General features: G+C 35.0%; 1 protein-coding gene across 1 annotated transcript; it reads left to right on the top strand.

Moving 5' to 3' along the window:
* The first annotated feature begins 1,328 nt into the window (after positions 1 to 1,328).
* On the top strand, positions 1,329 to 17,166 carry LOC107815596 (tobamovirus multiplication protein 1). The gene is made up of 13 exons (XM_016641205.2): positions 1,329 to 1,767; positions 5,338 to 5,388; positions 7,566 to 7,599; positions 9,626 to 9,712; positions 9,787 to 9,838; positions 12,998 to 13,166; positions 13,751 to 13,846; positions 14,306 to 14,366; positions 15,117 to 15,181; positions 15,439 to 15,513; positions 15,594 to 15,669; positions 16,105 to 16,268; positions 16,794 to 17,166. Exons 1-13 carry the CDS (start codon positions 1,663 to 1,665, stop codon positions 16,815 to 16,817), a joined length of 1,059 nt encoding a protein of 352 aa, XP_016496691.1. The 5' UTR covers positions 1,329 to 1,662; the 3' UTR covers positions 16,818 to 17,166.
* The last annotated feature ends 4,783 nt before the right edge of the window (positions 17,167 to 21,949 follow it).

The following is a 21,949-nucleotide window of genomic DNA, read 5'->3' as shown; positions in this document are numbered from 1 at the left end:
AAATTCTGACAATTGCCCAAGCGGTCAAAATAAATTGTATTTGTTTTTAAAAAATTCTGACAATTGCCAACGGTCAAAATAAAGAAATGACCGTTGGGCAATTGTCATTTTTAGCCATTTCAGTCTACCCCTTACTAAAATAGCCCCCGCCCCTAATAATTGATAAATTATATTTTAGCTTTTTAAAAACTATAAATAGCCCCCCATCTTCTTCATTTTTTCTCACAACTTGATCTCATCTTTTACTTTAATTCTCTCTCAATTTCATCTTGATTATTGAATTGCTTTTCAATTAATTATTAATTCAAGTTTTATTAATTATTTACGGTAGCCACTACAAAATTACAATTATCAAATGAAGCGTGGTATCATTTTTTTTTAGGTTCAAGTCCAATCATGCCCCGTGTTTCTAGAGTGCGCTCACATTTTTGAGAACACGTTGAGGTGGTAGAAGAAAATGAAGCAGTTCGCAAAGCAGAGTGCAAGAACTGTGGTCAAGTCTTTAATGTTCATCCAAAGAGGGAGGGCACGTATGGTTTAAGGAGGCATATCAAGGGTTGTCTCGAGCGGCTTCCATGAATTCGTATTTAAGTTGATTTGAGACAATTTATTTTATTTTGAATTTTTTTCGACTTAGTTAGGCTTAATGTGCTAGTTTATTAGACAATTTGCTCTTATTGGCATTTGGCAGCAGTAAACACTAAACTTTTAATTGTTGTAAACTTTTAATTTGCAAGTTCAAAAATAAAAAAATCAAAATAGAACTTGCAAGTTAATTTATAGTATTATTATGCAATGAAAATATGAAATGAAAGCCTTTGAAGTTTGATCCTTACATATTGGTCTTATTAAATAATTTTATGTAGCCACTTAATTTCAATTTTAAATTTTAAATTTTAATATTCAAATTTAACACTTTAAACTTTAAAGTTTAAAAGTTTAATTTTATGTATTAAAATACGTATTTTATTATTTTAAAGTCTGTAAATAATTAAGCATCAATTACATTGAACAAGAAAATATATTACACTAAAAAATAAAAATAAAAACCCGATCCGATTCCAACGGGAAGACCCGAACCCGAACGGGCACACTAAAATCCGGAATTACCCAACCTACTAACCAGTCTAGTCTATTCTAATCTCGCCCGTCCGGCAAACACCCATAATTTACTAGGAGGATCCGAAAACCTCCCGACTTAGAAAAATGACTGCAAATTATTTACTTTGATTTCAAGAATTCTTGAAAGCTACCCGCGTGGCATCAAGACAAAGATTCGTACTCGGTCCCCAAAGGGCCAACTCAACTCTTGTCTTGCTTTTCTTTTCTACAGAGAGAAAGAGAAAGAGAAAGAGAGAGGGCGAGGGTATAAAGGGAGTGTTGGAGGGTAAGAATCCAGGGGCAGATCTGCACCAAAAATTCAAAGAAAAGATACCATCGAGGCTGCGAAAAAAGAAAAAGTAAAGGGGAGAATATCGTTTTCGATACCATACCATACCATTCTTTTTTTTAGTTCTTCACGAGTTTTTGTATGTGTGTACAACATACATATATAAGCTTATCAACATTTTGTGTGTCTACATATATTTCTCTATATAAAAGAAAAGGGGAAAGAGGGGTTGAGAGTTTTTTGGCAGTGGTGGATGGTTTTGGGAGAAGAACATGTTTGAGTTGAGAGAAGGGAGTTGTTATCCTAAGGCTTTAACGGGAGTGAATGTGGCTCTTGCTTCTGTCGATGCCGTTATTGCACTTCTTGCTTTTGCTCAGGTAACTGTTTCTTTATTCTTGTTCCAGAGGGTTATATATTTGTCGGTTTTTGTTAAAGCTTCAGTCTTTATCTTTCAATTGCTGTGTTGGTTGTTCTTTTCTTGGAATTCTGAAAGGAGAGTGTTTTTTAATGTGCTAAGTTATGAATGTATTGCAATTGGGATTTCGGGTTGTGGTTTCTGGAATTTTTGAAGGGTTTTAATGGATTCTGAATATCAATTTTATTTGTGATGGAACTTGAAAGGATGCTGTTTTGGCTAGGTTTGTGCTATTGGATTGAAAAATTGAGTCTTTTTTACTAGTAAATACTCTTGACGTGGCTCGTTAGTGTCTAGTGTCTGTGTGGTCAATTCGGTTTATAATGCTTGAATTTTAAGGGAATGTCAGCTCAATTGTCACAATGGGGTTAAAAAATTGTATTTTTTCCTTCTAAATTTTATTGGGGGTTGTGCGTACGCATTTTATTGAGACAGTTTTTGCCATTTGTGGTGCTCTTCTCTATTGTAATAGCATACAGAAGGGGATTAGTCTTTGAATAGTTCTGCTGAATTTGAGTAATTTAACGTTCCAAATGTTTGGCTTTCAAAGAGAAGGAATGTATTCTTGCCCCGGAAATGGATTCTCTGAAGCAGAGACACTCATTTTTCATGCAGAGACTGCCATATACCACCTACATAACGATTTTTACTAATTATTGTTCCTCTTCACTGGCTCGAGTAGGATTGGTGCTGTAGTTTCATGCCATCTACGATACTAACTGGATTAGAAAATTTTTAATTTTTGGTATTCTTATACCCACTCGGCATTTCTTCAGGTAAACATGTTTTTTTATGTCCTTGAATATGGACAAAATTCGGATTGTGCTAGGAGCAGACACTGGATTCAACCATGTCATGTATTTCTGCTAATGCTTATCAAATACCATAGTAGTACCACGTTTTCATAGCATTTGATTGAAAATCGAATAAATATCTGAAGTTATTTTGTTAAATGATTCTCGGAGAATCAAGGAGATTGTGGAATACTAATTCAATTTGAAGACGACGAAATCTTAATCAAAGATTAACCAAAGATTTGGATTGTGATACATGTAAACCTCTTCTTTGTTGCTTGAGAGTGCAAGACATCATTGTGAAGAATAGCTGAAAGCTTTTTGAAAAGTAGCCAATTTTTTAGAGCTAATATCTCTTGTTTAAGACAGGAGAGTACCTTGCTTTTCCTTTTGAGATATTCTGTAATCTTAACAGAATTTTGTGATCCTTTTGTATTTTATCTTCAGCTAAAGTTAAAACATAAAGTTAGTATATTTGGCAAACATTTAATAGCGCTGTTAGCGCACACTTGAAAAAGCTAAAATGGTAAAAATATAACTCAGTGCACGGATTTTTTCCTAATCCATGTTGTTGCTAATGCTGGCTTGAACTGAATCTCCAAACTACTCTTTACCTCTTCCTTCAGGCGCGGCCTTTATGTAGATTAACCGACATGTCCCACTTCATATCCCAAGATCATGGTGGATAATGGTTTTGGTTAATCATTTGATGATGAGAAATACATGTTCTTTCCCCTATTCGAACTACTCCAAGTGATAAATCTAGCTAGGGAAGACATGTGCTACTTTGGACAAAGTATAGTTTCACGAAATAAGCATATGTTCTATCTAAGAGTTTGTTACCCGATTGTTGCTTCCCGCCAAGCTTACTCTATAATTAGTCCAAGAGAGGCCAGATCGGTTTCGTTAGCAAGTACAAGTGTTTGTCTTTCTCCTCATGTATCTTGATTGGTTCAAGATGGAAATCATTTAGAGTGACTTGGTTATTTGTCCCACTTTGGCTTGCTGGAAAAAATGAAAAAAGAAATTGGAAGGGTTCTGTGATTTTCTAACTAAAGGAAGAGAGTGGTACTTATCTTTCTTGTCTATCATTCCCTTTTTATGTCGATCAAACAGAGTGTAAAGTTTCAACAACCTTCTTTAACTTTTGCTAAGTTGTGTGAAGGTTTGTAGTGGTGAAAGCATTGTAGCATCTGATCGTTGGAATACATGTATAAGATGTTTTGGTAGAAAGAGACTTGTATAGAATACATGAATGGTATGTGTCTGACCCGTGTGCATGTTGTTTTCCACTCATTTAGTTGTAACAATGTTCAGAAATGATGATTATCATGGAGTCGTGTGATTGATATGTTTCTTTAACTGATCTTATATCTATAATTGGAACACGTTTAAGAGCAAAGTTAATGTTGAAGTTCCTTAGGATTATATTGCTGGCGAAACCAGAATTAGGAGATATTATATCTTTGATACCCATAAAAGGAAGGACCATTTTAACTTTCTCTTTTGGTAATATTTTGATTTTTCCTGATTAATGTTCTTACATGTCAAGCTAAAAGTTTGGAAAGGGCTTTTACTAACTTGCCTTTCTCGTCATTCTGCTTAGGAGTGGCAAACGGGCGGGTCGGGTTGGATATGGTTCGGGTCGAAAACGGGTAATGAAAAAATGGATAAATTATCCGACCCGACCCATATTTAATACGGATAAAAAACGAGTTAACCGGCGGATAATATGGGTAACCATATTATCCATGGCTTCATGAATAGGATCACTTTTGAGAGAATTGACCTTTTAAACTAGGGTTTTGTTTCAGTAATTTTATTCAAATATTTTTATCTTGATGAAAACCTAGATGACCAATACAAGAACAGCCAAAGAGAACACCTTATCGGAGAAAAAAAGAACTGCCGATGAGAACTCCAAAGTAATCAGCTAATACTTATACACCATGTTCTGAATCTAAACATAAGCATTCATGCCAAGATAGTCAAATGGACATGCTACATTAACAACTTTACAGAAATACACACTGGATTACAAAACAGATGGTAGCAACTTTCTGCAAAGGCGGCAATATGAGAGGAAATATATCATTTTTTAACATAATGGCCAAAATAGATCATGCCTTAATAGCAAAGTGGTTAATCTTTCCCCCTACTTGATATATCACATTTCAACAACATACCCAATATTATCCCTGCTTGATATATCACATTATTGTGTTTAATTGAATAGGTGATTGCTTAGTTTGACTAGTTGCTAGAATTGAGAACCAGGGAGGCTGTGGGGGATTGTGATAGATTTTGATGTTGCCGACTACTAATCCGCATTCAACTATAATCTAGAACCTTTGTAAAGACTATGGACGCCTCAAGCAGAGTACTTTTTGGCACCGACTTGGTGTTTGTTATTTTTTTTTTTGACAGACTTAACTGAAAAAGAAAAAACATTAATCTAGAATCTTAATTCTAACCTTGGTATACTTGGATTATGATAAATTCCACAACTTACTGCCATCTGGTTGCTGCAAACCAAGAGGTTGGTGCTTTTTTTTTTTTTGGAGGTTGCTGCTTGTGCCTATTGTGGTTGTATAATGTTGGTGTTACACTATCAGAGTAGCGTGCTCATGTGCTGTTAATGACAGTTTACATCTGCTGTGTGCTACTGATTATTTCTTGCTTAGTAGATTGTGTTATCACATTTTTGCTCAACTTAATTTGCTTATGTATTGTTCCAGTTAATGAGAATTCACTCTCGGAATACACACATTGGCTGGACTCGTCAGAAAGTAAGCATTTCATCGTCAATTCTCTTTCTGATTTTTTTAGTATCTGAGATGGGTGAGAACATTCTATCGTCCTGCTAGAAAATTAAAGCAACTTCCCGAGGTCTAAGCAGTTAGTCAAGAATGTGGAAAAAACCAATTTTCCACTGAAACTTCTTTATTTAGTTCCAACTTCCAATTATGAATAGCAAATATGCTAATCCGATAAAGCCTGTTACAAGATGCTAATATACGTCCAAGAACTCATGTTGATGATATTCTACTGAATACTCATGTCTAAACCATCATCTTGTAATGTTCAACACCCGTGTGCTAGCATTTAAGGTTCAGGTGACATAATGGTGGTCTTCACAAGCTAAATTAAACTCGAAATGCCTTTACAATTCTGGTCTAAAAGTTCATTCTTTTTCACCATTATTATAGTTATGTAAACCCTTTCCCTTCATTTCCACAACTTGATAACTATTGCCTAAAAGTTTCTTTTGAATAAGCATCGCCAAATTACTGATGATCATCTAGGCTTTCTAAATTTTAGCACCATACCAGGCGAATCTCCTGCTTTTTCGATGGGATCCAGTTGTAGTCTCTCAATGTATCTCTTTTACTCTCTCATCCCTCTGCCGAACAGAAAATCCTAACTTTAGGATTTTAAATCTAGCCTAGTCACTTAGCCATCATGGTATTTGCCGTGTGCTCGAGTTATAACTCTTTGGTGTTTAAGATTAGGGGTGTCTATGCGCAGTTCTTGGTGCAAGCTCAGTCTATAGATGATCCCAAGGACGATGGAGGTTTTACCAGTACCACCATCAGATCCGAAACCTTTGTGCGATCAAACCCCAGAAATTCCAGTCCCATATGAACTGAAAAGTCAGTCACTGTGCGTCTTTCCGGTTGACGATTCAAGGTTGATTTGTGTTATCTCCTCGTTGCGTGAACAGTGCACTTTTCCGGCGTGAACAGTTTTGTCTCGGTATGAACAGTAATTTCCAGAAAAGTTTCTGTTTTCTGTTGATGTTTTAGAACCTATTTTGTAGTGTGGAATTCGGCTTAGTCTCACTATTTTCAAATTTTTCCGGCGACTTTTCGGCCAACTTCTGTTTATCCGCAACCACCTGGTTTTGTTGTTCAGGGAGAGTCTAGTGGCCTTATTGACAGCTTGCCACAAATTCTCTTTCCTTTACATATGTGTGATGGTCTCCTTAAGTATTCTGATACTTGCTAAGGGTTAGTGATACTATAAGTGCTTGCACTAGTCTACCTCCTTGTGTTTGGATTCTGACCACAAAGTTAATAGTGTAACTCTTAAAGTGTTCATGTTTTTACACCCTGATAATATTCAATGTTGCTTCTGAATTCTGTATACCGGAACTCTTTTCTGTATACTGCTATTCTCTTGTTAATTGCTAAAGTGAATCCCTCCTTTGGTGTTTAAGATTAGGGGTGTCTACGCGCAGTTCTTGGTGCAAGCTCAGTCTATAGATGATCCCAAGGACGATGGAGGTTTTACCAGTACCACCATCAGATCCGAAACCTTTGTGCGACCAAACCCCAGAAATTCCAGTCCCGTATGAACTGAAAAGTCAGTCATTGTGCGTCTTTCCGGTTGACGGTTCAAGATTGATTTGGGTTATCTCCTCGTCGCGTGAACAGTGCACTTTTCCGGCGTGAACAGTGATGTCTCGGTGTGAACAGTAATTTCCAGAAAAGTTTCTGTTTTCTGTTGATGTTTTAGAATCTATTTTGTAGTGTGGAATTCGGCTTAGTCTCACTATTTTCAAATTTTTCCGGCGACTTTTCGGCCAACTTCTGTTTATCAGCAACCACATGGTTTTGTTGTTCAGGGAGAGTCTAGTGGCCTTGTATGATCAACTTGCAGATATTTTCACCAAGTCCCTTACTGGTCCTCGTATTGGTTGCATATGTAACAAGCTCGGTACATATGATTTGTATGCACCGGCTTGAGGGGGAGTGTTAGATAGTTATGTGTAAATAGTCCTAGTTCCATACGTAGTAGGAGTAGAATATCTCAGTCCCATATGTAGTAGGAGTAGAATATGTCCTAGTCCCTACTACATGTATTATATATAGGGTATCACTGTTAAAAAATAGATTTTTCTCCCGTGCATTCTCACAGTGCTAATTATAGATCATGCTTACTAGAGTTCACTATGCAATTGCAGGTATTTCACTTGATGATTGGATCTTCAAATTTGGGTAAGCATCTTAGTTTCTCTATAGCTATTGGTCTATCCACGGATTGTTTTTGCTGAGTGCTTCCTGGGTTTGTTTATCAAAATAACCATAAACAAACAACGTTTACATAGACAAAATGAGTTGAAAGAGCTACTACTAGATGAAATATATGATGTAAAAATGATGTAAATTAAGTTCAAAGATCATGTTAGTTTTCTAATTCAGATGCAAAGTTGCTGTTTTAAGTTTCTATTCAAGTTTAGCGACTAGTTCGCCTGTTCTAAATTTTGTAATTTCTTTTCCTTACCGTAGCAATTCATTTGTAATGTTTTTCTTAGCAAAATAATATATTATTTCTTATCTATATTTAATTTTTATTGCGCAGCTGAGCAAGATATATCCCATAGACAATAAAGCACGCCCCTAACACTTTGGTGCTTACGTTGAAGTGTTGTCTAAGCGAGGCAAAGTGCCTGGCCAGCTGGCTTGCACTACATCTAAGATTTGGTGTTTAAGTTCGTGCCAGCGGAGCTTTTAACAAAAGTAGGCATTGAGATTAATTCAGGCATGAACAGTTAGAAAAATTATACCTCTTATCTTTGTGAGTTGGACTGTTCTAGCTACACCACTCTTATTTTCAGTGATTTAAGTGTCTTCTAACTCTGGGCAAGCCTTATGCCACCTGTCTGGTAAAAGCTTTTCCTTCGTTTCATGAGTTTACTGTTCGTATCCCTTTCTAGCGACAGTTCTAGCAGTACCACTCTTAAATTCATGTGGATGTTCCAAAAAAGTCCGGTCCGCTCCTTCCTCTCATGATAACAGAGTCTAGATATTGAAAATTATAGCACATTCTGTAAAGGTCCCTTTCCTCTCTTTCATCGTATTGGAAACTAGGTGTTAAATCTCTCCTCTAAATATTGAACTTTTTGTCATTATTCTTGACAAGTCTTAACTCTTCTCATCGTCTCCATTAGTCAATGACACTGTATTAGGTCCCTCCTACGAACTTGAACTTCGGTTACTGTTTCAACAAGTCTCCTTGTCTCTGTTTTTCTTCTCCGTTCATGGTAATAGAGTGTGGTACTGAGTCCTCCTTTGAGCGTTATTATTGTTTTTGGTTACTGTTAAGTTGCCAATTCAAGTTGTGCTGACAATGTCTTGGAGATTTTTCGCACCAGACCTCTTGATGGAGAATTGATCTTCCGTGGGTACTACAAAAAAGCACATCTTCTTCTCTATCAAGAGGTGTGGTGCGAAAAATCTCCAAGACATTGTCAGCACAACTTGAATTCCTTCTCCAAGACTTCATTAATAAAAAAGCACTTTTTTGAAAATTCCTTCTTTTTGCTATTAATGGCTCGGAGAAAAGGGTTTCAGCACCACTTTTCTTTTCTGTGATTGTTCACTTCTCCGGTGACACCGGAAAATATCTTAAAGTGATTTTGTAGCATATCTTGTTTTCGAAATAAACAAGTTCATGTTATTTTTCCTCCTTGAGTCTGAGAGGACGTGTTAAAGTGAAGAGAATCATTGCGAATATTCTATTGTGAATATGGTGTAGTTTAATGCTATGTCATATTAACTATAATGCCAATAAGTTGTAAACTCTCTATATCATGAAGCTCAAAACTCCTATAATTAGAGTCCTCTTGCATGCTATCATTAACCATTAGTACGAGAGCTCTTCTCCTTTTGTTTCTCTCTTTGTATAACATATTAGCCATAGTACTTGGGGAAGTGCATTCTTTTGGGTAGTCTGCTAATACACCCTATAAAAGTTCAGCTAGCTTCTTGTTTGGTAGAAAGAAGGGTAAATGCGAAGAGTATAGTTAATTTGAACATGAAATTTTGATGAAGCACCTGTGCACGTGGGTATAATCTCGTTTATTACCTTGCCTTGCCTTTATTTTTTTTTTCGCTTTTTTTTTTTTTTTTTTTTGGGCTTCCTGTGCATTTCATAATGATGAAAAAAATTTCATCTCCAGTAAGTAATCTATAAGAGTTTAGTAACTAGTATGAATGGGTCATTGACTTTATTCTCTTGCAGGTTATTTCCTTTATTTTGTGTTGTCGCTTGTTGCCGCTTGTAAGGGTTGGCTTTGCTGGTCGCACTTCTGTGGTTTTGTTGTTATGGGTATGTGCAAACCCACCATGTTCTTTTCAGCTGATGCTTTTGTAATTAGGACTAATACACAGCTATATTTGCAGCTTCCCCCAAAATTCTTTTCCTTGCTGCATTTCTTCTTCTCCTTTCATTCTGGTAAGTTCGCCGCCTGTTTGCTGTGTTTGAATGTGTGAAAATTATCTTTGTGAATCTAAATATTTGCTTTCTTTTCTTTGTTTCACATTTGAGGAAAAGAAACTAATTTAATGAGGGCATCAGTATCGTGAACTTCCCATTTTTTCTCCAGTCATTCTCTTTCCCGAAAATAATCTTGGGCAGAGAAGTGATATCTGTTACTTTTATCAGTGAGCTGCCAAAATCAGCAATTCATTAAGACACTGCTATCGAACTTTAGAACGTGGTTGACCAAATCATAATCCTCTTTTGGTGAATAGCAGTTACTTGAGCTAGTCATATAGATCCGTCCGGTCTAAAATCAACAAAGTTGTCATGTATCTCTCTCTTTTTTTGATAACCAAGAAATCCCTTGGGCCAGTGGCGCAGGTTTAGAACGTGGTTCGCAGTTGTTGAGGTTTGAAACTCTCTCTCGACTTTTCTTCCGTAATTGTTCCCCACAGAACTCTGAAGGATCAGCTGAAACTAGATAAGAAAGGTTTACTATCGAAGTTCTCAAAGTTTTGCACAAAATGCAATTCTCAACCAGAGCAATGCCAAATTGCTTTCCCCCTTAGGCCTTAACCCCATCACAAAATCATTTTCCTCAAAACCCAATTCTAAACAAGTTGCTCTATATTTCTATAAATTGGTTTCAATGGTAAAAATACCTTAGAGAAAGTCAAACAACCCTTATGCAATAACTCCAGAAAAGTCTCTGAAATTTTCTCCCTAAAAGTCCTAAAGCAATCCAAGCGCCACAGATTCACCAAAAAGAAAACTAAAACCTCAAGCTAATGGAAGGAAAAAAAAAAGAACAAGAGAAAGGAAGGGGAAAAGTAAGAATGAAGATAAAGTTGGGAGGGGGAAAGAATAGGGGGGTGGGGAAATTTTGTTTCACAAGTCTTCATCACCCCCCTCCCCCCCGAATTTTAGCCTTTACTAGTTCAATATCGCAACATTCACTTTTCTTATATGCGTGTATTCTACGCACTTTGTCCAACTTAGTCAAATCAACACCACATAAGTTTGATCAATGGTCAAAGGCATTTAAAACACTTGAGGTGTCTATTTGAAAACCCGTGTAGTTAGGACCGTGCAAGTACAAGTGTCAAATTGTGTATTGAGCCTTTTTTAGATATTATTTAGTGCCCCAAGTTATTGCCCAAGTAGCTCCTCCGCATATTCTACGTAAAGTTATTATTCAAATTTCTAAACGAAGCAGCTAGCTCTATATCACTTCATTTGTGGTTATTCTGGTGTTGGCATGACAAAAATCTATTGCTCCATTAGTTCAACATGAATTATTCTAGTTTGGTTGAAGATTAGGTCAAGAATTTGGTTATGCCTTCATATTAGTCAACCCAATACAGTAAAATGATTTTTGCAACCTATTATATCTATCCTTCAGTAATTTTGGTTTAAGGCTTTGTCCAAGACATGAATTCAATCTTCATGTAGAAATTAAAGATAAAATGATTTGGTCCAAGACATGAACTCAACCCTTATGCATCAACTTCAGAAAATCTCTGAAATTTTCTCCCTAAAAGTCCTAAAGCAATCCAAGCGCCACGGATTATCCAAAAAGAAAACTAAAACCTCAAGCTAATGGAAGGGGGAAAAAAAGTACAAGAGAAAGGGAGGGGAAAAGTAAGAATGAAGATAAAGTTGGGAGGGGGAAAGAATAGGGGGGCGGGGAAATTTTGTTTCACAAGTCTTCATCACCCCCCTCCCCCCCGAATTTTAGCCTTTACTAGTTCAATATCGCAACATTCACTTTTCTTATATGCGTGTATTCTACGCACTTTGTCCAACTTAGTCAAATCAACACCACATAAGCTTGATCAATGGTCAAAGGCGTAGTTAGGGCGCCTGCATTTGAAGACCGTGCAAGTACAAGTGTCAAATTGTGTATTAAGCCTTTTTTAAATATTATTTAGTGCACCAAGTTATTGCCCAAGTAGCTCCTCCGCATATTCTACGTAAAGTTATTATTCAAATTTCTAAACGAAGCAGCTAGCTCTATATCACTTCATTTGTGGTTATTCTGGTGTTGGCATGACAAAAATTTATTGCTCCATTAGTTCAACATGAATTATTCTAGTTTGGTTGAAGATTAGGTCAAGAATCTGGTTATGCTTCATATTAGTCAACTCATACAGTAAAATGATTTTTGCAACCTATAGCCGTAATTATATCTATCCTTCCGTAATTTTGGTTTAAGGCTTTGTCCAAGACATGAACTCAATCTTCATGTAGAAATTAAATATAAAATGATTTGGTCCAAGACATGAACTCAACCCTTATGCATTAACTCCAGAAAAGTCTCTGAAATTTTCTCCCTAAAAGTCCTAAAGCTACCAAGTGCCATGGATTCACCAAAAAGAAAACTAAAACCTCAAGCTAATGGAAGGAAAAAAAAAAGAACAAGAGAGAGGGAGGGGAAAAGTAAGAATGAAGATAAAGTTGGGAGGGCGAAAGAATAGGGGGGTGGGGAAATTTTGTTTCACAAGTCTTCATCACCCCCCGATTTTGCCTTTACTAAATCAATATCGCAACATTCACTCTCCTTATATGTGTGTATTCCACCCACTTTGTCCAACTTGGTCAAATCAACACCACATAAGCTTGATCAATGGTTAAAGGCATTTAAAACACTTGACTCTTTAGGTGTCTATTTGAAAACCTGTGGAGTTAGGAGGCCTGCATTTGAAGACTGTGCAAGTACAAGTGTCAAATTGTGTATTAAGCCTTTTTTAGATTTTGTCAAGTGCCCCAAGTTATTGCCCAAGTAGCTCTTCCGCCTATTCTATGTAAAGTTATTATTCAACTTTCTAAATGAAGCGGATAGCTCTATATCACTTCATTTATGGTTATTCTGGTGTTGGCGTGACCAAAATCTATTGCTCCTTTAAGTTCAACATGAATTATTCTAGTTTGGTTGAAGATTAGGTCAAGAATTTGGTTATGCTTCATATTAGTCAACCCAATACAGTAAAATGATTTTTGCAACCTATAGCCGTAATTATATCTATCCTTCCGTAATTTTGGTTTAAGGCTTTGTCTAAGACATGAAGTCAATCTTCATGTAGAAATTAAATATAAAATAATTTGTAATGCCTTTTCTGCAAATAAATTCAGGGTTGATCTTTGTCATCAGTCAAATGATGAAGAAGATGAAGATGATGGGTATAGTCCTCGAGAAGCCTTGTTGGAGAAGAATAAGCCAAAATCAAATGCTGATAGTCGCCGAAGATGCTGCTCTTTTCGTGCGGTCAATGTGGGAAGCCGCCAAAAAGTTGTGGCTCTGGTAAAGCTAATAAAGTACACGCATATAATGTTTAAGAGGCAAAGTTGTGATTTGCCTAGCAACTCTTCACAGGCTCTAAACGCAATGGGACAGCCATGTGGCGAAAAGTCTCTTGCGGATAACAGCCAAATATGTGAGGCTAGCCCCATGCATTTATGTTTTGCGTTATCCGCCTCGTATGACTCAGAATATCTTCTTCCAAGTATTTGAGTATAACTTACATGATTTTTAACTTATAGAAACTATGTTTTTTGTTCTATAACTTCGAATTTTGGTGGTAAACTATATTGAAATAAATATGTGTTATTATCCCTTGGTACTTAATTATTTTTTTACATTTTTTGCTTATGAATTATATCCAATTTTAGTATATTTTTTCATATTATTATTTTTAATAATTTCTTTTGAAAATATTAAAATTAAAATTTCCGTGGGTGATATGCCTATAAGAGGCCCTCTCCACTGTGCCCCTGCTTTTTTAGACATTGCATGTATGTTCTACATATATGACATATTCAAACTCCTCGTATCTTTATGTCTTTGCGCATTTCTGTTCTTAATTCATGTACTTGCTTTTTGACCAGGTTACTCTGTTAGTTTTTCTGTTAATGTTGGTAGCTGCTGTACTAATATGGATTGGGAGGGGAAAGAATCCTATCGATTCTTCTGTTGTGGCTCGGGTATGGACAATGGCTCTTTAATTACCTGTATCTGTTTATTGTTGTTCTTGCATATTCTTTTTACCCAATTGATTTAGCAGTTGTTGGTTCTCTGTATTGCCTTCCGTATTCATTTTTAGCTGCAATTAGTTATTATTTACTGTGGAGCATCTCATTGAAAGAGAGAATGTGTTCCCGCGAGTAAGGAGGCATGATCTAATTTTGTGCGAAGTTTTTGTCTGTAATAATTACCTTGATAGGTTGCTGTTATATGTCTGGATAGGGTAGTTCTTGTAAAATGCTTTTTATTCTTAATCTGATTAGCATGCTATTATTGATTTGCTTAGAATATTGCTCTTTGGTGTTTAAATTATTGCAGGAGAAACTATCAATTTACACTGTTTCATGGTGATTTTTTTCTTTGCCTGACACCTTTCTCTACCTTCCTCTTGATAATTGATGAAGTGCAGTTTCATCCAGGTGTATGTAGATCTCTTTGCAATAGCAGTTCTTCTGCTGGGATTGGCATTGGCATGCTATGGTCAGTATCTCATACACTATGGATTATTTATGACGAGCTTCCACATTAATGTTCACACGTCACAGAAAATTGTTATCCTGCCATTTTCACTAATTGAATCTTACTTATTGCTACTATACATCGTAATCCTTTTCTCACCATGAAAGCTTATGGGCACTTCAGTACTTGTTTAATAACTAATGACTTGATCCACCCTTCCTTCATGGAATCAGCTGATGTAAAAGACCGGAGTTATGCTAGTCAACGATAAGAACTGATTTACAAAATCATACAGTGTGACATTATTTTTACCTAGATTTGCAAACCGTTGATGAGGGCATTTATTTGTGAGAAAGTATATTTATCTTATATTGGATTGGAGTACAGTACTTGGTTATACTATATGAGTTGTTTGCAGTAGGTGGGATGTGGGGAGCCACTTAACGGTTGTGACTAATGTTTAAGAGCTCTCTCTCTGTTGTGGGGGGGGGGGGGGGACTTTCCATAAATAGTTAAAGCGATAAGATAATAGATGGTTGATAATTTTAGGGGGTAAAAGTGCTGTCTCACCATAAGAAAGATACATATATCTTGATTGTCCAATCAACGACATCTCTCATCGAGCTGTTTGGAATTTTAAGAAACAGTTGTCCTAAAAGAACCTGCTGAACTTGTAAACTAGGTCTTATGTATAGGTTCTAACTATTTTGTGTGAAGGTTTTCCATTTAAACTGTCTTTTGACCATAACCGTAAGTCCATTTGCTATGCAGGACTGGTACTGTTCTTGAAAATGAGCAAAGTGAGATCTGAAAGGGCTTCATCAGAAATGTGGAAGGTACTAACTCATCTTTTTATGGTGCTTCTCTACCATTTTCTGTATGCCAATCAGAATCATGATTTGCAGACTGCAGAAAACTTCTGTCTTGTCGTACTGAGATCTTTTATCGCTCTAGTTTTATGAACTGACAGCTTGAATAAAGTGCAATGTTTCTCCTTTTTTTGCCTGTTGAAATTTAGTGCTCATGACACAAATTGTGATAGATTATTTCCTTGTGAGGTTTGATGCTTTTGTTGTATTTCTTTCAAATGAAGGTTGCAGGCTTGGCAGTTGTTTCTGTTCTATGTTTCACATCAAGTGCCTCTATTGCCATATTCACAGATATACCTGTATGTCTTCTGCTGGTCTCATTAGATTGTCTTTTGTTTTGGATGCATAAGTTTCTAAAAGATAATACCTTATCTTGCAGCTTCTTTTTCACTGGCATGGACAGAAGATAAATGGTGTTTGTACATCACTTCTCATGGTTTTGTATTATTTTATAGGTACTCTTATAACTTATCCTTATTTGATACTACAACATGATCTGAAATTCTGGACTTAATATGCAAATTAATCAAGGTTTAGGTTGATGATTCTAGAGAATAACATTGACATCTCAACCAGTATAATGGATTTCTGCTAATCTTATAGTAAGAAAATTTTTGCTCTCCACCTGCTAGTTGCTGTTAACAATTATACCTAAGATCTACTAACTGAATTTAATTAGATGATGGAAGCTTGAACTAAACATGGTGCAAGAAATCAATTTAACAATCAGTTGGCACCACTGATGACGTTATATAAGTGTGTATGAATTTAGTAAAAGTTGGAGTGGCTGTGAGATGTAAATTGGGTGCTATACAGTAAACTTTTACTTGATTGCTGCATTGGCACTCATCAGATTCCTAATACTCGTTACCTGACCAAATATTTTCCAGGTTCTTCTGTACCTTCAGCGTTTGTGCTATGGGTGATGAGAGAACTACCACCTCCACTTGTCACTTACAGGCAACAGGAGTCGAGGACAATAGCTTTTATCAGTGATAGTTCAGTGACAGTACAGCCTCAGCGATGGACAGCTGCTGCAAGTGCGCAGAATCAGGTGACATGCCTTCTTTTATCTCTGCTGTACACCTTGTTTCTTGATTGGTTTAGAGTCATGTGAATGATAATCTTGACCAGCGAACATTTTGAAAATGTGTATTGTTTTATGAAGACTATCACAGACCATATGATGTGTAAAAAGTTGAAGAGATAGTAAATTAATTTCCCTTCCCACAATTGTAGTGTCGTTGCACTTGGAGGTCGGTTGTATATAATGAAAAAACCTATAATGAAAGTTATGGGCGCAAATCACTTCGAGCTTTCCATTAGTATTTATTAAGGTCCACTAACTCGCCAGGAATGCAGCTCTAGCAGTTGAAAGCGCTAAGAACTAATACAACATCATTGTTTTTAACCTCCCTTTAAACCAAACACCAAGTCCAAAAGAGAGTATGTGAAACTAGAGTGCAAAGTACATGAATAACTCAACTTTCTGCACTGGAGGTCCTTCCATTCATTTCTCGATTATCTTACTCTATTTAGACACACTTGTAGCAATGTATTCTGAGCATTGTGGATGCAGGTCTCGAGGGCGAGCCCAATATGATCATCGTGATGGAATTGTACATTGATTGGTGATCTTCAGCTAGAGATGAGGGACTGACAATACTAAAATGGGATAACTACTCATTGAGTTGAGGGGATATCGTGGTTGAGTGATCGAAGAAAGCTCGACGGAAATACCCCATACAAGCTGGTTGCTCGGGGTACTGAGGCCTGCATAACTTGGATTCTTGTACATAGCAAGTATTATATGAACCATCCAAATTCTATAGATTCCTTTTTGTTGATAATATGAGGTTTTTAGATGTTTCTTGCATGCAAAGGTTTTTAACTAATTACCTTACAAGTTTCTTGAAATGGATATAATGCAAATTGCTGCTTTGAGAGAGTAATTTTCGTTGGCCTCTCGAGTTTCTCCCCCTTGGCAGGGTAGCTAGAGAATATAGAAATGTTATGGGAAGTACAATCAATTATCAGGAATGTGGTTTTGTTGCATTTTAGGATTCTAACCAGGTGAAAATCATTCTTTCCCTCTAAGTTTGTACTAGCTCCCTCCATATTTAGACTAGAGATACTATATCCTGTATCTATGTTTAGCATAGATACTCTCCTGTTTCTAAATTTTGCTATTGACCGGTGATTTTAGAAAGACAGTATTTAGTTTACACTGCAAATTACGGGAACTTCCCTCACTTTCTTCATAAACATTCTTTAAATACAATCATTTTCTTTGTTATATGTAATTGGTTACGTTGGCTTTCAGAGGTGGATTCAGGATTCGAAGGTTGCGGGTGCCACCATGTTATGCATATAGTATATATGTCAGTAGCTGTAAAGACAGATTAGGAATAATGGATCGGTTCGCTTAGTTTTTGGTTAATTTGAATAAGTCTTTCATTCACAAAGCAAATAAGTTCGATTTTAGTTCAAAATTTTAACGCTTAATTTAAACATATTTTAAATAAAAATGCAAAAGAAAAATAATGTTTCATGAAAGAGCGTCTCTAATATAAATATTTACTTAAAGAGTAGTTTAACTACACTATATATTCTTTGTTTGACTAGATTAGTTTACTTGTATTGTTCTTTATTTATTTTTCCATTTTAATTGTTGGGTTATATGACAATTATTTTCAAAGAAAAATCTTCAACATATGATATTCGACTCAAAACGACTATCAATCAAGCCATTTAACTTTTTTTCAAAATTCAATAGAAGATATTGCTCAAATTATATTCCAATATATAAATTAATATCGTTTCATTAAAAATAAAAAAATTATATGCTAAGTAAAATCAATTTAAATTACCTATAGAAAATAATTGTTCATAAAGTAAGGTATAATAATAGAAATAAAATGAGGACCGAAAGTTAAAAAAATGAAGAAGAGAGACTTAGCAAGTAGTAAAAGGAGGGAAAGAACCGAAAAAGAAGGAAAATAGGTGAGGCTCTAGGGCTCAACTGAAAATAAAGGAAATCTTAATAAGTAGAAAAAAGGAAAAATTAAAGGAGCTGCTCCAACAGAGAATTGAACTTGCATTCATGAGGTCAAGGAAAACCTTCAAAGGGAAGGCTGAACCAATGGCACCCGTTTTCACCTTTTAAATTCTAGGTGTCACTCTATCCATATATAAGTTTCTTCACAGAGATATTATGTATACAGTAAGAATTTTAGCGAAGCGAGCGGGTGGTGTGGCACCCCTACCTCATAAGGTAGATTCGCCCCTATTGGCTTTGTATTGTTTAGTAGTCTGTTTTCGCCAAGCTTCTAAACTTAGCTTATTTTAAAAAGTATTTTTCTTGAAAGTGTTTTAGGCTCGAAGTAATTTGTGTTTGCTTAATTAATTTGAAAAACACTTTTAAGCAGCAATTAATTTTTGACCAAGCTTTTAAAAAATGCTTCTAAGTGTATTTTATTTTTAAATGCTTTTGGGGAGAAGTTAATTTTATTTTTTTTGCTTCTCAAAAACTACTTTTGTTGTTACTCAAAATATTATTTTTTCCTTCTAAAAGCTTGTTTAAACACTTTAATTTTGGAAAAACAAATACTTTTGGCTAATTGCTTGTCTTCAGTATGCTCGGGTTTTGTCAATCTCACTAGCTCGCTTGCGGGAAAGACTTCGGCCCAAAGGAAGCCCGCTCAAACATGCTATTAATATTTACTTATAATTCTTTCCGTTCGTTTTCAGCTTAAGCTGTTTTCACCTTAAGTTATTTACTTATAATTTGGAGCTCTTCATTTTTCTCAATTTTGATTATAATGCATTCACAACATAGATAAAGAAGTTCCTTTTAAAAAATTGATGTAACATTTACCATTATATTGAGCATTGTTATTTAAATTTTAAGTGCACGCCTCGAGTATTTGAGTCTTCTCTGTTTTGTTTTGTTTTGTTTTGTTTTTGTCGAGCAAATTCCGCGTTCTGATTAGCTAAAAATTAGTAGTTAGGGGCAACTTTTTGTTTTTTTGTTTTACTTTCAAAATTATTTCATTCTTCAATTTTATTGATGAATATATTTGATTCCTATTTATTTAATTTTTCTTACTCCGTAAATAACTTTTGCTATAAATGTGTATGATGCGAAAATGTCAAAAAGAGGAGATTGGTATTCTTAGGATAAAAATTAGGGCTTTTACTTATTTGGCTGGTCGGCCAAAAATAAGCGTAGCCGCTAGTCAAAATACACAAAAACATATACTAATATATATTAAAAGTGGGAAGCCCTTAAGTCAAAAGTTAAATTATAAAAATGCCTATCTTATTTTTAGTAGATATCCTATTTAATTGAATAAAAAAGCTAAAGCCAAAAAAAACCTCAGTACCCCTTCGTAACTGTCACAACCATTAAGAAAAGCTGTGCCCAATATGTTAATGTGGATCCATCAACTACTTTTGTTCTTACATATACTCCACTATCATTATTTTCATAATCTCATCACTCTATGTAGATGCAGTATCTGAACGATTGCATCAGTTAGCATATTTTGGTGTTGCTTCAAAACTAAAATGTTACCTTGAAGTGTTTTAGAAATTCAAAAATGAGATTTCTAGACTCTAAATTTATTTGAGTAACATATTCTCTAAAATAATGGATCTTGCAACTATTACACATTTTTAATAAAATTAGAAAGCATTCATGTGCTAATGTCTTTGAAGGCCAATTAAATATACCACAAGGTGATGTTATTCATATGACGTGTGGGAATGCTCGAACAAAGAAATTGAAGGGAAGAAGAGAGGATGTGGAGGTCTAGCGCCCAGAAAATTATCTATGTTTGTACTTGGGAAATGACTTTGAATGGTGCTATTTCTACTACTTGAATTGTATCATGACGATGTTCTTTCTTCTCTAATTTCAAACCATCAATTTACAAGATTGATTTTTCTAACGAAAGTTTTCACATGGAATTTACTCTTTGCACGAAACAATCTTCCAATAATACCAGATAATTCTTAGCATGGTGATGATATGTTCAACAGTGATCAATTTCTTACTTTTTTGTTCGTTCTCAAGAAAATAGACCCACGTTCCTATAGTAACGAATTATTTATGTTTTACATTCTTGCTATTTTGCTATTATGATACATTACTTTCGAATTTTATCGTAGTTTAATTTATGTGCCTTTAATCTTTAGTTATTAAAATTTAAGTCCAATGTACCTATAGCAAACAAATTGTGGTGATGAAATTATATAACATTTTTGTGAATCAAATAATTATTATTTTTTATTCTAATTTTTTTTCTAAAAGTTTTCAAGTATTAGAGTTATAATACATTTTTATGTAGTTTTAAGTATGTAAGTTTAATTTTAAAGAAAATAATATTTATATTCAATGCAAATATGTTTATAAAACAAAAGCTATATCATGGAGAGGTTAACAATATCTAGACATATGCAATACGACTGTATTTCTTATAAATGCCATTTGTTCAAAATATTTATATGAAACATGATTTGACCACAGTAAAAAAGTTCAAGCGCGAGAAAACTCCTTATAAAAGCAAAAGAGGTGTTCTTAAGTTTACTAGGAACTTTAACTATCGTTCCCTACCTTTTTTTTAATATTGATATTTAAAAGTGTGGGTTGAATATTCTAAAATAGCAATCAACCTTTGAGAAGACAACTATGCCAAAGACGCATTTGTAATGATTAATGGATATTGAGAAGATAAAGTTGATCGTATAAAGTTGACCGAGGAATGATGCTTCCGATATTGTCTATTGGAGCAATCAAATGTCAAAAGGGAGATATACTAAAATTTAATTGATAGTGTGATGTCTAGAAGAACAAATATAGAGTTGGTCAGAGAGTATGTTATTGACTTTATTCATAAAAGAACTCAAGATTATACGAGAACGTTATCTTTTGGTGTATTAAATTTGTAATTATAATTAAACAAAATGATTTTGGAATGTGTGCATTAACTAATTTTGTTAATATATATTCTGTAAAAAAAGAGGATATGGAATACACGTACAACGCACGTGCATACACACACACATATATATATAGAGAGGATATGGAATACACGTACAACGCACGTGCATACACACACAATATATATATAGAGAGGATATGGAATACACGTACAACGCACGTGCATACACACACATATATATAGCGGCTATACTACGTAGATTTTTCCTAAAAGTAATACGTTCCATTTACCATTAGTATTAGAAGACCTACAAGGCAAATTATTTGTAAGTATTAAAATGAAATTAGTTGAATAGAGCGGAAAGAGTTGAAGAAGACAAATTATGGTCCCAAGTTGACTGCATAAGGAAAAAACTAATAATAACTGCCAAATGACAGTTGTTCAAGCAAAAAGTTTAAGCAATTAAAATGACTAAGAACATTCAAACTTGTTTGATATATCATAAGCGAGAAGAAATAGTTGCAGAGGGAAGAAGGAAAAAAAAAAGGATTAGTGGTACTTATTGTTATAAAATAAAAACAATTTAGTAAAACATGAAGACATGTTATGAAATAAAAGCAATTTAGCAAAACATGAACAAGAAATGGAGATAAAGAGAAGGAAGATATTTTCTTCTTCAATTGTGTGTATTTTCTTATCTATTACAAGGCCTTTATATAGGCATGAAAAGTGAAGAAAAATATGCCATTGAATATGTCATTAAGCATAGAAATATGTCATTGAATATGTC

The sequence above is a fragment of the Nicotiana tabacum genome, chromosome 17 (genome assembly GCF_000715075.1).
Source record: "Nicotiana tabacum cultivar K326 chromosome 17, ASM71507v2, whole genome shotgun sequence".
NCBI lineage: Eukaryota > Viridiplantae > Streptophyta > Magnoliopsida > Solanales > Solanaceae > Nicotiana > Nicotiana tabacum.
The sequence above is the reverse complement of the archived record's forward strand: the minus strand, read 5'-3'. Positions and strand labels throughout refer to the sequence as shown.